Source organism: Falco peregrinus, chromosome 16 (assembly GCF_023634155.1).
Source record: "Falco peregrinus isolate bFalPer1 chromosome 16, bFalPer1.pri, whole genome shotgun sequence".
Lineage (NCBI taxonomy): Eukaryota > Metazoa > Chordata > Aves > Falconiformes > Falconidae > Falco > Falco peregrinus.
Window position 1 is genome coordinate 5,310,081 of NC_073736.1, and position 14,641 is coordinate 5,324,721.

General features: G+C 55.3%; 1 protein-coding gene across 2 annotated transcripts in view; it reads left to right on the plus strand.

Moving 5' to 3' along the window:
* CDK18 (cyclin dependent kinase 18) overlaps window positions 1-14,641 on the plus strand; it is a 39,916-nt gene that overhangs the window by 17,722 nt on the left and 7,553 nt on the right. For both annotated transcript variants that reach the window (XM_027797113.2, XM_027797112.2), the window contains exons 2-10: window positions 3,146-3,300; window positions 10,062-10,207; window positions 10,639-10,764; window positions 12,885-12,941; window positions 13,188-13,302; window positions 13,455-13,549; window positions 13,739-13,801; window positions 14,192-14,315; window positions 14,393-14,513. In XM_027797113.2, coding sequence (XP_027652914.2) covers window positions 3,177-3,300; window positions 10,062-10,207; window positions 10,639-10,764; window positions 12,885-12,941; window positions 13,188-13,302; window positions 13,455-13,549; window positions 13,739-13,801; window positions 14,192-14,315; window positions 14,393-14,513 — 971 coding nt within the window. In that variant the 5' untranslated portion in view covers window positions 3,146-3,176. The remainder of the gene's footprint in view (window positions 1-3,145; window positions 3,301-10,061; window positions 10,208-10,638; window positions 10,765-12,884; window positions 12,942-13,187; window positions 13,303-13,454; window positions 13,550-13,738; window positions 13,802-14,191; window positions 14,316-14,392; window positions 14,514-14,641) is intronic.

Below are 14,641 nucleotides of genomic sequence, written 5' to 3' on the forward strand. Positions count from 1 at the left end.
TTTTGTCACTGCAAAGCTGTTTGCCTTCTAAACAAACCATCTGCCCTGTTTTGAGGAGGGTGAGTGGACAGGGAGGGAGATGGAAAGACCGCTTCCCCTGATCTGCTGCCTCACTCACCTGAAGATGGAGTTTATTCTACATTCCCTGTATCTTTCCCCGTCCTGGAGTCAAGGGCGCTTCTGGAGGTTATGGGCTGGCTTGGTGGGAGATTGTCAGAGCAGGAATTGCTCAGCAGCTCATGCTGAGCAATTCCTGTGACCTTCTGGTCCTGCGGTGTGGCTTGCTGTCCTGACCATCATGTACCGCTCCCTACCAGGGTGGGACTTTGTCCCCAGCACAGTGGGGTGACTGCTGTCCTTTGGGCATGGCAGGATGGGGGGGGGTGTGGGGCTGAGCGGCTCTGCAGCAGCCCTCAGCCCTCCAGCCCAGTCCCTCCCGGTCCCAGGCAGGGTGCCATTCCAAAAGGGCAGGGAAGGGGATGGTGCTCATGTTGGGATCTGTCCTCCTTGGTGCAGGAGTTAGATACGCTTCTTTCATCCACTGTTAGGGGTGCACAGCATTGCTGAATCTCTCTTGAAACATGAGCCTTCCTCTCCAAGCTGTGATTTAAGCATCTGGGGGGACTGGCGAGGGGCAATCTCATGCGACTCTTTCTCTCTTCCCTGCCAGTTTCTGGTGAGGGCAGCCTGATGCCTTCAAGTGGATTTGAAGTCAGATAATTGCAGCACTTGCTGCTGCCAGCGTGTCCTTGCACTTGCTGTGGTATGGACATGTGCAAGCATCGCTCGGGATGCTACCAGGGTGCAGTTCATTATTCTAACCTTCACCAGAGATGCGTGGGAACTTGCTTATGCTCTCATCTGAAAGAATAATCACGAGGGCTTATCTGAACATTAGTGTGGAAAGATTGCCTTTTGTTTGAGCCTCTGATTGTACCTGCTGGGAGCATCACGGATTTCCCCTGAGCTCCTGTTTCCTGTTGGGGAGTAAAACAGTGCATAGCACAGGAGCCTCTGGAACTTTTATTAGTGCCACTTTAGCAGTGTCGGCATGCACAGCTGGAGCGAAACACTTCAGGTCGAGTTGGTTCCTTGGGTGCCTGCAACACTAGCGGCATTTCCACGCACCAGCAGTACCTCAGTTCAGACTTGCTTAGCGTGCAAGGTAGGGAGCCAGATCAGAGCCATGGCTGGGAAAATGGTCTCCAAAGCAAGTGTCAAGCTTTGCCTTCCCTTCAGAAAGAACAGCACTGTTTGGAGATTTTATTCTTGGCCATGAGGAAAGCACCAGCGTGGAGACTTTGTTAACGCAGCATCCACTACTGCCAGCATCTTTGTTGTCAAAGCATGTTTCTGTAGTGCTGAGAAAACATTTAAATGTCTGAAGCCGAAGTGGATGTGTCTTGCATCCTCCTGCCTTGATTTGCAACTCAAAGCAGCCTCCCTTCCCACCCGCAGCCAAGTACTGGAACCCTGATTCCAGGTACGAAGGCATCATCACCGGCAAGCCTTCAGCTTTAGGTTTTTGCAGCATTAAAGGTGGGAGACCAGTGGGGATGGTTGAGGGGTGTGAGTCCCCAGGATTCAGGTGAATCCCAGGGATTTTCAGGGGATTGCACCCACAGCAGGGTGCCACACCTCACAGCAGAGCGTGGCAGACACCCAAACGGAGTGTTTATATTGCTGACGGATAATCTTTTAAGCTTTCAGATGCAGGCATGTCAACCCAAGTGTTCCCGTTGCCCTGGCGACGTGATGCATTAGCTCCCGGATGCTGTGTCTGATCGCATCAGTCTGGAATGTGATCACCGTTTGTTTGTGCTGATAAGCCCCCTAGGGGGCCGGGTGGGGGGGAGTGGGGAGAGCCAGAGGAGAGGGCTGTTCAGCTGTAGCAGGGACACCCAGGAGTAGGAGGGCCGACCTGCTCTAGGGATGCAGGAGCAGTCGCAGGATGTGTGTGTTGGTGCAGGAAAGAACCGTTCTGTGCAGCTTTTGGTGCCTGTTTGGTACCAAGGGATGATTTTCCCCCTTGGGCTGGTGGGTGAGAGTAGTGCTAGAGGAACCCAGTGCTGTTAATGGAAAAACCCTGCCGGAGAGGTTAGCGTTGAGAGGGTAAAGGCTGGTGGATGAGCAGCCCTACACTCATCAGACTGGGAAGGGGAGAGAGACAGACCCAAACCTCCTGGCGCCTGGCACTGGAAGGGGCAGGAGGAATAACGCCTGAGGGCAGCAGGGCTGGTGCTAAAGACCAAAGGATGCACAGACAGCTCTTGCAGCCCGGTGCCATCTGCACCGCTGAGCTACAGACAGGCCCGTCAAGAGCCCAGGTAAGAAGGCAAAGCAGCGTGTGGCTCCGAGGTGCCCACAGCGAGGTCCCTCAGCCTGCTCGCGTGGCTGCTCACACTCAGCACACTTTGCCATGTGCCCCTTGAGGGTTTTCTTCGTTTAAGGGGTTTATTGCTTTAATCAGATCCCTGGCTAAGGCGATTCTAATGCCCATACAGGATGAGTCATTCAAGAGCTTATGAGCAAGCTGTGAGCTCAAAGCATCTCCCCTCGCTGTGGCTCTTGGGGATCCCCCCGGCTGGTACTGGCTCCGCTCAGGATTTTGCTGCTGGCTCAGGAAGTCTTTCCTGCAAGGGCAAAGCAGAGACCAAAGTGCCAGGGCAGGGGTGCCTCTTTGTACAGAGAAGAATGTGGTATTGAATCTTTTCTGTCGCTGTTTACTCTTTCTTGCTTTCCTTCTATTTCTGCCCTGCTTTTCCCTGTCCCAGACATTCCTGGAGTTTCCAAGGATGCTGCAAGACGCAGCCTGTGTTGGTACTCGTGATTCAATGTGCACAGCCCTGGCCTGGGCTCATCTCTGATAACTAGCTCAGAAAAAGCCCCCTGCACCTCTTGGCCACAGTCAGCCCTTCAAGACATGAGGAGCCCAATTCCCCTGGTGACCACAAGGCTCCTCTTTTGCTCTGACACAGCAGTGGTGCCTCAGAGAAGAGGGTGCCCCCAGGGACCCCTGCAGATCCCCAGCAGGGGAAATTCGGGTTGGGGTGCTGCCAGCCCCAAAGAGCAGGAGCTGTGGGGCTGGGGGACCGTCCCATGTATCATCCAGCCCTCTCAGCCTGCTCTCTCCCCTTCCCTGCAGGGCTCTGCCGTCCCTCGCAGGACAAGGTAAAATGAACAGGATGAAAAACTTCAAGCGGAGGTTTTCACTCTCAGTTCCGCGAACGGAGACCATCGAGGAGTCACTGACGGAGTTCACGGAGCAGTTCAACCAGCTCAACAACCGGAGGAATGAAGGTAAGGAGCCCCCGGGCCCCTGCCACAGTGCTGGGGCTGGTCAGGAGTATCTGGGGTCAGCACTGCCAGCAAGTATCTCTGCTCCAGCCCCCCCGGGCCTGTCTCTGGGTGTGTTGACATGTGAAAAGTTACTGCCCCTTTGTGATGCTTTCCCGTCTATCCAGCAGGATTAATAACACCTTGTCATTAAAGAGAGATCTGTACTTGCATGAGGGAAAGGTATTTGCACAGAACAGGGAGGAATGACGCATCTGTGGTTATGGTAGAGAGTGGGAAAATGTGGGGTCTTCTCCTGCCTGCCCAAAAGTGACGGTGGTGTTTAAGCCCTCTCCAGGGCTACAGGCTGACACTTACACCGAGCCAAAGGGCTGCTCTCTCCATTCAGGGGAGCATCCAGGGCTCGCTGGGCCATCCTTTGCCCCTGGACCCACAGCTGCTTCCTGGGGTACGGGTTTCAAGGTCCCAGGGAGTTGAGGGTTAACACCTCCATGCGCCGAACAGAGCATATCCCTTCTGCAAACAGAGCAGCCGCCTCTCAGCAGGCTGGGGCAGGCTCTGCTGTCTCTGGCTATGGGCATATGGAGGGAGAGGCAATGCTCGAGGCAGAAACTGGGAGCAGATCATGCCAAGGCGGCCGTGCATGGGCAGGCAGGCAGAGCCGCTGACAGGCAGGCGTTTGGAAACCTGATAAAGTTAGGCTTGATTTGTCCAGGGGTGAATTTGTTGCTGCGGGTGCAAGGCTGAACCGCTCCTGGCAATCACGTCATGCGTTTGCTGCTGCCTCCTACCAAAACAGCTCCCTTTGCCACAGGCCAGCCCGGTCATGTGTCGGTGCCCTCGGCTCCACTCAGGTCACGTTCAAGCTCTTTCCCCCCTCACCCTGCAGCCACAATTGCTAGAAACGTTTGCTGCAAGCAGGGGCTGAGGCCATGATGTAATTGCCTGGCACTCGCATCTGCCCCAGCAGGGAGGGATTGTCTCCCTGCCAGCTAACCTGCTTTAAAAATGAGATGCAGTAACCTAATTTAGAGCTGGCTTTCCTCACTGCTGGAGATCCTGACACTCTTCTTTATCCCTCCAGATACCCAGGGTGCCCTGAACAGCATCGCTTCATGGCCTCCTTCCCTGCTCCTCCACACACACACACACCCCTCCCCTCACACCCTAGCAAGCAGCAAGGGCTATAATTAGACTTGAGCCCTTAATTAGTTGTGCAGAAGCTGTGGGGATAAAATGGTGCAAGGCTAAGAAAGTCCTGGGCACTGACAGCTGCTCCTGCTGTTGCCTTCCTTGGGGGACCTCTGCTCTGGGATGTCTGAGCCTGGGCTCGTTATCTCCACTGTGCAACCGAGGCTTTGTCGGAGAGGCGATTTCCCCATTCTTCTGCTTTAATGAAGCATTGGTCACAGTTCTTCCTTTGCCCTTGAATGAAAAAGCAGTTCAAGCAGTATCTGTCTATTCCCCTCCCGGCTTTTGGTCTTGCTCCTGGAGTAGCCGGGAAAGAATAAGAGCAAAGTCAGAGCGGACTGAGCCCGGGGCCAGGACCGAGCGCGTTCCTGACCCCGTGGGTAGAGGCTGGACCAGTACTAGACTGTGCCATGGTAGGGTTAGGAGATCCTCCTGCCTGGACGTGGGAATGGATCAGGGGCTCAGGGTCTGCCGTGGGCTATGGCTCCTCATGTGCTGCTGCAGGTCACGCTGGTGCCAGCCCCCACTGGTGGATACCTCCCTCCCCACGGGGATGTAGCACGTCCTGCCCCCCCACCGCAGCCTTCCCTCCCTGGTGCCCCCCTGCTCCCTGGGGCACGGGTCCCCGTTTGCACCCGAGCCCTCTCCCACACAGCACAGGCGAAACACCCTGCTCTCGCCCAACCCACCACCCTGAGCCTGCTCCCTTCTGCCCGAGATATCTTGATTAAGTTTCCCTTGGGGATTGTAAACAGCCCCGGGAAGTCACCTCCACGGTGCCCTTAATCTCCGGCTGTGGCTGTTGTTTATGAAGAGCCCGAACAGCCACATTTGTCTGAGGCATCTCTTCAGCTGCTTCATAAACCCCTCCTGGTTGGGAGCTCTTGTGCCAGAAGGGCTTGGGGGGCTCAGCAGGGAGCAGCTGGAGCATCAGTGCCAGGGGGCAGAGCTGGGGGGGGACAGGAGCCCCAGCACCCTGGGGGGAGGTGGCATTCGGGTACAGTGTGATGCTTCAGATGTGTAGGGGGGGAGGATGGTTTTGGTGGTGCTGGAGGGGATGAGAAGGGGGTCTGTGTGCAAGTTGCTCTCTCACAGGGTTTGGTGGTGAGGTTTGGACCTTGTGGGAGATGCCTGGTCTGGAAAAGGCTCCATCTTTATTTCTGCCTGAGGTGTTGGTCTCCTCCGTTTTACAGATGGAGCAATCAAAGCGCAGAGAGGCAAAATGACCTTGCTACAGTTGTGCAGCACGCTGGTGGCAGAGCTGGGACTAGAACCATGGCAGTCATGCTTGTGCTGCTTCTCTTCCCCACAAAACAGCCTTGCTTCAGGTGGCACCTTCCTTGCTCAGGACCTCTGACTGTGCCCCTGGGGCTGGCTCTGCTGTCTGCGTGGCAGGTGGGCTTGCCTGCGGTGACCTCTGCTCTGCTGGTGAGCAGATGACCCATGACAGTTCAGGCACTGTGATCACTCGCTCCTGAAAAGAGTGCTAATCACAGCAGAGATCAGCACATAATTTTTTTTTCTTTCATCACCTCATATAGCTCCTCAGGGAATTGCTTGCAGTTTTTATTTTCCCTCCAGCATCAGAAATCGCAGGTTACCAGCATTCACAGGTCGTGGCAGCCTGCAAACCCTACACTTCGGTGGCTACGAGTGCCTCCGCCTGTCCTTGGGGGAGGAGGGTGATGCAGAAAGGCAGAAGACCTTCTTGTGGGATGCCCCAAGAGAAAGTGCAGAGCTGCTCTGACCCTTGCAACAGGACCGGGCAAGGTTTTCTCATGGGTACAAACCTGCCTCGTCTGTTGGTTGTGCGGTGGGAAATCCCCAGCTCTGTCCTCTTCATCCCGTAATTCTCACGACTTCACCCACAGAGGCTGATAAAACAAGGCCTGAGAGAAGCCGAGCTGGCAAATGGAAAAGCAAACAGCTTTCCAGCCTGGACACATCCCGTCACACAAAGTCACCTTGGTGGAATCTGACAATGCAGAGAGGAAAAGGGGGTGCCTGTTGATCAGAGCCTGATTTATTTGCAGCCTGCCTCGGGGTGTCTGATGCCCCTGTACCCTGCCTGCATCCCTTCCCTGGGCAGCACAGCCTTTGCTCAGCCATGGCAGCTGCTCGGCTGCAGAGGCAGAGGTGGAGGAAAGCCCCTTAGTTAAGAGGAGCCCAGGCTGGGCTCTGTGCAATATCTGATGTGCTTGACAAAGGCCAGCACTATCTCCACATCTTTGGAAACGGGGAACCTTCTCCATGGCTGCTTCAGCCTCACATTAAGGCTGAAGGCAGGGAGGCTCCTTCCTTTCCTCCTGGCCTTCCCCAGTCACACATTCCTCTCCATACTCCAGATTTTCTGAGGAATCAGGTCTTGGTGTCTTCCATTTGCTTTGATAAGAGCCGATGGCGTTCACCAACAGCTTGTATCTACGCCAAGACCTTGCCCCAAACCAGCTCTGTCCTCCGAGCCCAGATAAGCTCTCGGGCTGCGGGCTGCACAGCCTGCGTGACTCCCAGTTTGCAGTGGCGTAAATCAGAGCCAGATCTGGCCTCTGGAGCGCAAGGCCACAGAGAAGTGATGATGAGGGGGAGGAAGGAGGATGAATAATCCAAGATCTGAATGCAGCCCTGCCTCGTGAGTGTACCAGAGCTTTGAGAGGAGAGTTCACACTTAGCAAAGTAATTAAAAGTTGTAAGTCAGACAAGCAGTGAAGGGTTCTGGCCCCTTTCCTTGGGAGATCAAAGCTTGCTTTGGCAGAGGCAGTGTTTAAATATATTTATAAAAAAAGGCAGGAGGCTCGTCAAAGGCAGCCGCCGTGTCTGCGGTCTCACTTTAATTTGCTTTGATATCCCATGCAGCCTCATTATTTGCAGTGTCAGGGCTCACCGTAATCCACATGAAATGCCGAGCAGAATCAAACAGGCCCTCACGTTTGCACACCCACAGCTTCACATCTCCTCCCACAAGCACCCAACAAGGTCCTCCCTGCCTGGGGGCAGCCCCAGCCCCGCGAGAGCATCTCTGCAGGACCGGGTACCCCTGGGTGCTGTGGGCATCTCATGACAACACAGGAGGAACTGGGCTGGCCCATCCCACCTGCCCTCTCTGGCCACAGGACAGCCAAAACATCTTTCCCCTCATCTCTGCAAGTCTTCTGTGTATTTTTCTGTGCTTTTTCCACCCCGTGGTAGTTTACGTCTTGTGCGTATCCCATTCCCCTTCGCATGCGCTAGAACATCCAGGTTGTCATTTTACCTCTGGCTTTACATCTGATGCTTTTGTAGATGAGGAGAGATTGACACTGGTGGGTTGCTGGTTCAGAGACTGTGCTACTGGTTTGCAGCTTTCAGGGCAGGCTGCATCTTTGACCAAGACTTTGGGCTTGTTTACCTATGGGAACCAGCATAAATTCACCCAAACTATTGTTAAAAGTGGATTAGTTGAACTCTGTTCAGTCAGATTTTTAAATGGCCTTTGGGTTTTTTTTCAGATAATTTGCTTAGGAGGTGAGCAAGTTAAAAAGATTTGATCCAGTTTAATTGATCCACGTTAATTTCATACCTGTGGTTAATTCAGGGTAACTTTCCTAACTGTTCCTGTACAAACAGATGGCCAGGAAGGGACGGGGACCGGAGTCCTACAGCGGTCCTGGGAGAAGGGGCGACTCTGTGCCTTGTTCTTGCCTGTCTGCCCAAAACCTCCTGGCAGCGTTTCAGATGCTCCTGAGCCCAGTGGCATGGGCTGAACCCATCCCTTAGGTGTGGGCTGTCTATCGAGGACATCCTACATGCCTTAGCTCGCAGGTCCCCTGCTCCCCCAGTGACCATGGCACGAAACCGCATCTTTTCCCAGGTCACTTGCCTGCCACCTCTCATCCATCAGACGAGCAAACTGCAGCCAGGTCCCAGCCCTGCTCACCACCCCGTGAAAGCCAGCCCTCCCTCTCCAGTCTTCGGCAATGAGATCATCGCTGGCTGCCTGAGCACGTTGGGATCGCTGCGCTGAAACCTGCATTAGGCATAGCAGGGGATTGTCTCTGTGCAGCTCAGGGAAAGGGCTTGGCCAGGGACAGGGCTCAGTGGCTCAACCTGGGACACCGCAGGTCCTCCATGGGGGGGTTTCCCTCCTGCAACGTTCCTCCTTGCTCTGGGGAAATAACTGGAGGGTGCCTGGATGCACAGAGGACACCGGTGCTTTATGGCAGGGCCCTTGGACCCTGGAGACCTTCCTGACCTGGAGCATAGCTGCAGAGTTTAGAGGAGAAGGGAGAGAGCTGTGTGACCACTGGGAAGGGGACAAAACAGTTGTGCCTGCTTGGCCCCACACCTTTGCAGAGGGAGATCCGTCCCTCCCTTGGGGAGGTGGTTCTCCTCCATCCCAGCACACCCAGTTAGCCCTGCCTCCTCCGTCCCAGCACGTGCGGTCAGCACTGCCTCCTCCTGAACTTCCCCTTGGGAACAGCATCTGTGCGAATCAGAGAATCCTCTTCGCTGGGGTCCAGGCGACCTGCATTGAACTCGTCTTGCTGTGCCGCTGTCTGGGTCTGTGCGTGCCAGAATATTCCTGCCGACCAGCTGTTAATTACAGAGTGAGGAGGTTTAAGTGCAAGCCTCAAACTGGAGACCAGAAAGAGCTCAATGGCTTATTTTGTTCTGACTTCTTGCTCCTTTCAGGGTTTCTTGGGCTCAGTGAGGCTTCACACCTGGGGTCCCAAGAGAAGAGGTGTTTTTCTGAGCTGCTTTGGGTTTCAAGTGAGCTTTTGTGCTTCTTGGGACTGTGACTCTGGCTAAGTGCGGCAGGCTGGGGCAGGAAAGCCTGAAGTGTTTTGTTTTGCAGTAAGTGACTGCAGCCTTTAATTCCAAACACCTCCTGCACAACAGTCACATCCTCAGGGAAGAGTACCCTGATGTCTGTTAGTTTTGGTGGTTCCTGAGGCGGATGAGGTACGTGTGCGCTTGTAAGCTCCCCAGAGGCAGGGCTCTCTTTCTGTTTGGCTTTTGTACAGTCCTAGCACAGAGGGATTCAGAGGCATGGTCAGGCCCCTGATTGTTCCTAAAATGCAAATCGTGTTTTGTCTAAAGTGACATTAGTGAAGATAAGCCTGGGAACTTAAGATGAATACTCACCCGTGCAAAACTCATGCAAACAGCACTCGTGGTGCTGCTGCAGAAGGGTGAGCTGCCGCTGCAGAAGGATGAGCTGCTTGGCAATGCTGCCTGGTGGGTTGAGCACTGGATTGGGATGTGGGAGATCTGGACCTTGGGTGTGAAGCAGTTCCCCTCTCTGCATCCCCCTCTCTGTCTGTCAAGAGACCTTCATTGCAGGGGGCTGCTTGAGGGGGCTTTGGGGGTGCTGCTGAGCAGACCTGTGTGGATGGTGATGCACCAGGAGTCTGCAGCAAAAGGCAGGTATTCCGTCTGCCTCTGGATACAGAGAAGGAAGAAGACTTTCCCATGGCCCTAGAGCACCTCTGGACCTCCCTGCCCCACTCTCACTCTCTTCTCCAAAGCAAGTGCCTTGGGCCTTAGCCGCTCTGCTACCACTCCAGCAGCTTGCTCTGCTTTCTCTTTGTCCTCAGACCTGGCTCAAGGCCACCTACAGCTGGGACACCTGGGCAGGGACTTCCAAGCAGACACCAGCCCCATCTCCCCCTCCAAGGCGGAAGGGCAGTCCCCGATGGCCGTGCGCTACCGCAACAGCAGCCAGCGGCGCTTCTCCATGGAGGTAGGTACTGCTGCAGGCTGGAGTGAGCTGAAGGGACGTGGAAAGTTCCGGCTGCCACCTACCTGCTGGCTGGAAGAACCAGTATTTGATTCACGGGGACCTGGCAGTGTCAGACAGGAGCCCTGTTGTCCTTTTTGGTGTGCTCGGCGTGACTGCCATGGTCCCTGGCAAAGCCCGGTGCACATCCCTGTACATAGACACACTCCTTCCCCTTTTCCCCCTTTTCCCCCTTTTCCCCCTTTTCCCCCTTTTCCCCCTTTTCCCCTTTTTCCCCCTTTTCCCCCTTCCCTTTCCCAGTCCCACAAATGCTGCCTCCATTGCTCTGCCATTGATACCAGCTCTGGTTAGAGAGCACTTCCCCTCGAGTAGCTCTGTGTAGTCCTCCTTTCATCAGGTGCCTTCATCACCCGCTCTTCTGGCCCTCTCCGCAGGATGTCAGCAAGCGTCTCTCCCTGCCCATGGACATCCGCCTGCCCCCTGAGTTCTTGCAGAAGCTGCAGATGGAAAGCCCAGAGTTCCCCAAGCCCCTCAGCAGGATGTCCCGACGGGCTTCTCTGGTAAGTCTCAGCATGCAGAGCAAGCAGTGCCGGGCACAGCATCTCACTTCATGCATATATATCCCAGGCAGCAGATGCGTGTGCTGCTTGCCACCCACCCATGCAGTCATGCCCTGCTGTGCAAGCTCCCTTGTACCCCCTGTGTGTCACTGAGATACACCCCCCCATTCCTGCCCATGCGAACCCCTTTCCGCAGGCTGCCCGCAGCACACGTTCCCCTCACCTGCACATACACATCTCTTCCCTGGGTCACTCCTACACATGCACGTCTGCATACGACTGTGCAGATCGCCTGCACTCACCTCTGCACATACCTGACTTTCCTCTTAGCCTGGCTCCTTCCAAGTGGGAGGAGGTGGAAAGCCTCTTGCGGTTTAGCAAGTGATGGAGCCTCTCTGCTAGTTGAAATGCAAATGCCGATAAATAATGAATTAGCCTTTGCATTAGTCTTGGCATTTCAGTTTCTTTACTGCGGAGCATCAGCATATGTAGGAGCGAAAAACCAATGCCCTGTTTACAAATGTGCAAGCGTGTGTCCCGCTGCCCAGGGTGCTCCGTGCTGTACAGACACAACAGTGAAGTCTCAGCAGGCATCTTCGGATCTGGCATGCCTGTTCAGGGAGAGTGGGGAGAAAAGGAGAGCTTCCATTTACCTGCCTGGTCTGTCCAATCAATGCAGTAGATACAGCCAGAGCAATGTGTAATTAATATTCATGATCCTCTCCCGGAATAAGACATGCTCCTGCAAAACTGGCAGTGTGCTCTGGGGGGTGTACGGCACCTCAGATTGCAGCGGCTGCTTCATTTCCCTGCTCGGGACGTGTCTGTTTGCAGGGTACACAGAGGGGTTTGGGAAGGCAAAACGGAGTAAAAATACTGTGCCCACCTGGGATTTGCTGGTGGCAGATCCAGCCTGCGTGAGCAAGAAAGCAGCTTCCTCGCTGTGTGTGGCAGCTTGTGGGAGCTCGGTGGTCTGGTCGGTGCCTGGTGCAAGGGCAAAGCCTTCCCGTGGGGCAGATCTGGTGAGCAGGGCAGGCTGCGAGAGCACCCCAGACCTGGGGCTGCTGGTGCTCCAGGCAGAGCCCTGGGCACAAGCGCAGGGGGCTCCTTCAGCGCCTCCCCCAGGGTACCCTTTCCTTGCACGGCCCGCGTCTTTGCCCTGCTGATTGACAGCTGTCCATCCAGCTCCATCTGCTGCTGGTGAGCGGCACGGCATGAGCCCTTGGCTCAGGATGGGGGCCAGTGCTGTTGGGCTGGGGGGGCTTTAGCTGGGCTGCTGGCCTGGGACTACGCTGATGCAAACATACCTTGTGGGACAATGACACCGGTTTATTAAGCTTAACGAGCGGTCACGTGCCCCGGGCCGCGCGCGCTACGTGCTGGGACCCATCCCCTGCCCCGGCACACAGGTAATCCAGACTAACCAAGGAGGTGTCTCTGTCCCCGCAGAAAACTGCACTTTCAGGGGTCTTCTAGGAGTGACACCTAGACCTGTGCCCTCGCAGTGATTGCCCTTCCTTCACTGGGTACACGAGAGCAGGTCTCAGCAGTACGTTAAAGAGCTACTGCTCCGAATGGGAAAATGTCCCTCTCACACTTCATTTGAACCGCACACAGAGAAACGAACAGAGTCACAGTCAAGACCAGGATGCAGGAAAGCGCTCAAGAAAATGCTGGGCATCAGCAGTAGGATCCCGCAAGGCTTCTCCGACAATGAGGGCATCTGCTTTTTGCAAATCACTGCTGCTGTTCAGCTCGACTGCTACTGCTGCTGCTGTTGTGTCGGGGTGGTGGGTGAGAGAAGGGACCTGCAGGGGAAGGGGCAGTGGTGCAGGCTGTGGTCGCTCGGGGGTACGCGGTGCAGGTGCCATCCGTTTTGCTTAAGCAGCCAGCGGGTTGTGAAGGTTTTTCTGATCGATTGCCTGGTGGCCCGCAGGGTTTCTCCGGGAAAGTAATGGGCTTTGTGTACTTAGACCAGCTGGGCTTCTGCGTGCAGACACCTGCCTTGATTGATCTGCCACCACAGCTGCTACTGTCCAGTGTCCTTGACCTTCCCCCCACAGGTGAAGCCATCCCTGGGTGAGATCCTTCCCAGTGATGTTTTCCTTTCTTTCTTACAGTCAGATATTGGGTTTGGAAAGCTGGAAACCTATGTCAAACTGGACAAACTGGGAGAGGTGAGTAGACTGTGAAACCCCTGTAATGATTTAAATTAAGTTAGAAGGGCAGCCTGAAGTGCAAAGGGCAGACTGTAGCCAAATTTCTTCAATATTCAGCAATTTTTAGACCACATCTTTCTGTGAACTTCAGACTTGGCCCTGCAGCTTCCAGTGATCCTTCCTCCAAATGTTATGGAACAGGTCGGTGTTGTACAGCCCTGGTAAATGGTCTGCACAGCTTGTATTTTCTCTCTCCCCACCCAGGGCACTTACGCCACTGTCTTCAAGGGACGCAGCAAGCTGACCGAAAACCTCGTTGCCCTGAAGGAAATCCGCCTGGAGCATGAGGAAGGGGCACCTTGCACGGCCATTCGGGAAGGTGAGGGCAGGAGGGGCTTTTGCCCATCCCAGCCCTCGTGCGCAGTGCTGGGTCACAGGCAGATCTGGGATGGGCGTGCGGGTGGATGTGGTACCCGCAGTCACGCAGCCCCAGGTCCCGCTGCCCCAACCTGCCGCCTCCTCTCCTTGCAGTGTCGCTGCTGAAGAACCTGAAACACGCCAACATCGTGACCCTGCATGACATCATCCACACGGAGCGCTCCCTCACCCTTGTCTTCGAGTACCTGGTGGGTCTAGGGGGGCTTTCTGCAGGAACAGGGGGATGGCTCCCCTCCTGCAGGAACCGGGGGATGGCTGCTGTCCTGCAGGCATGGGGGGGACGGCTGCCGTCCTGCAGGAATGGGGGGGTGGCTGCTTGCTGTGGGTGGGTGATGGGGCCAAGGGAAGGCCAGGCTGACAGCTGCTTCCTGCTGCAGGACAACGACCTCAAGCAGTACCTCGATAACTGTGGGAACCTGATGAGCGTGCACAATGTGAAGGTGAGATGGTGCTGCCTGGGACCCTGTACCCCTGCCCCTCACTCGCCTTGAGTGCAGTCTAGGGTCTTGCAGGGCTGGGTGAGTCTGGATGCCCCTTCTCTCTTCAGTTCAGCCTTGTTACTCTTCTTTGACCTTTCTCAGCCTGCTTTTATGGTCTGCCAGCATTTCTCCAGTCATTGCCACCCTAAATAAAATCACTGTGCATGCAGACTTTGTTCATCCCCTTTTCTGGAGTGCTGGCAATGAGCCTGAACACTTGTCTGCATGTGTCCCACCCCAGGCCAACTTCGAGGGGTCTTTTCTGGCCATGAGTTTGAGAGCCCTTGAGGCAAACCCACTTTTGGTGCCTGTGTCCCCATGCTAAATGCAGCCCCCTCCTGTGCCCCACAGATCTTCATGTTCCAGTTGCTGCGTGGCCTGGCTTATTGTCATGGGAGAAAGATCCTGCACCGAGACCTCAAACCCCAGAACCTGCTCATCAACGAGAGAGGAGAGCTCAAGCTGGCTGACTTTGGTAGGTGGGTCTGTCTGGGGAAGATGCAGCATTGCAAGGAGGCGCAGCTTCTTGATGCCCGTCCCTTTCGTCCGCAGGACTGGCCAGAGCCAAGTCAGTTCCTACAAAAACATATTCCAATGAGGTGGTCACGCTGTGGTACCGGCCCCCTGACGTCCTGCTGGGATCTACCGAGTATTCCACACCCATTGACATGTGGTGAGTCACGACTCCAAACCGAGCTTCCTGGGCTCTCCGAGATGGTGGGCTGGGGTTTTCCTTCTGCCTGCCAGTGCAGCACCAGACGTGCCCACACAGAGTTGGTTACACCAGGGGGTGGTGGGCTC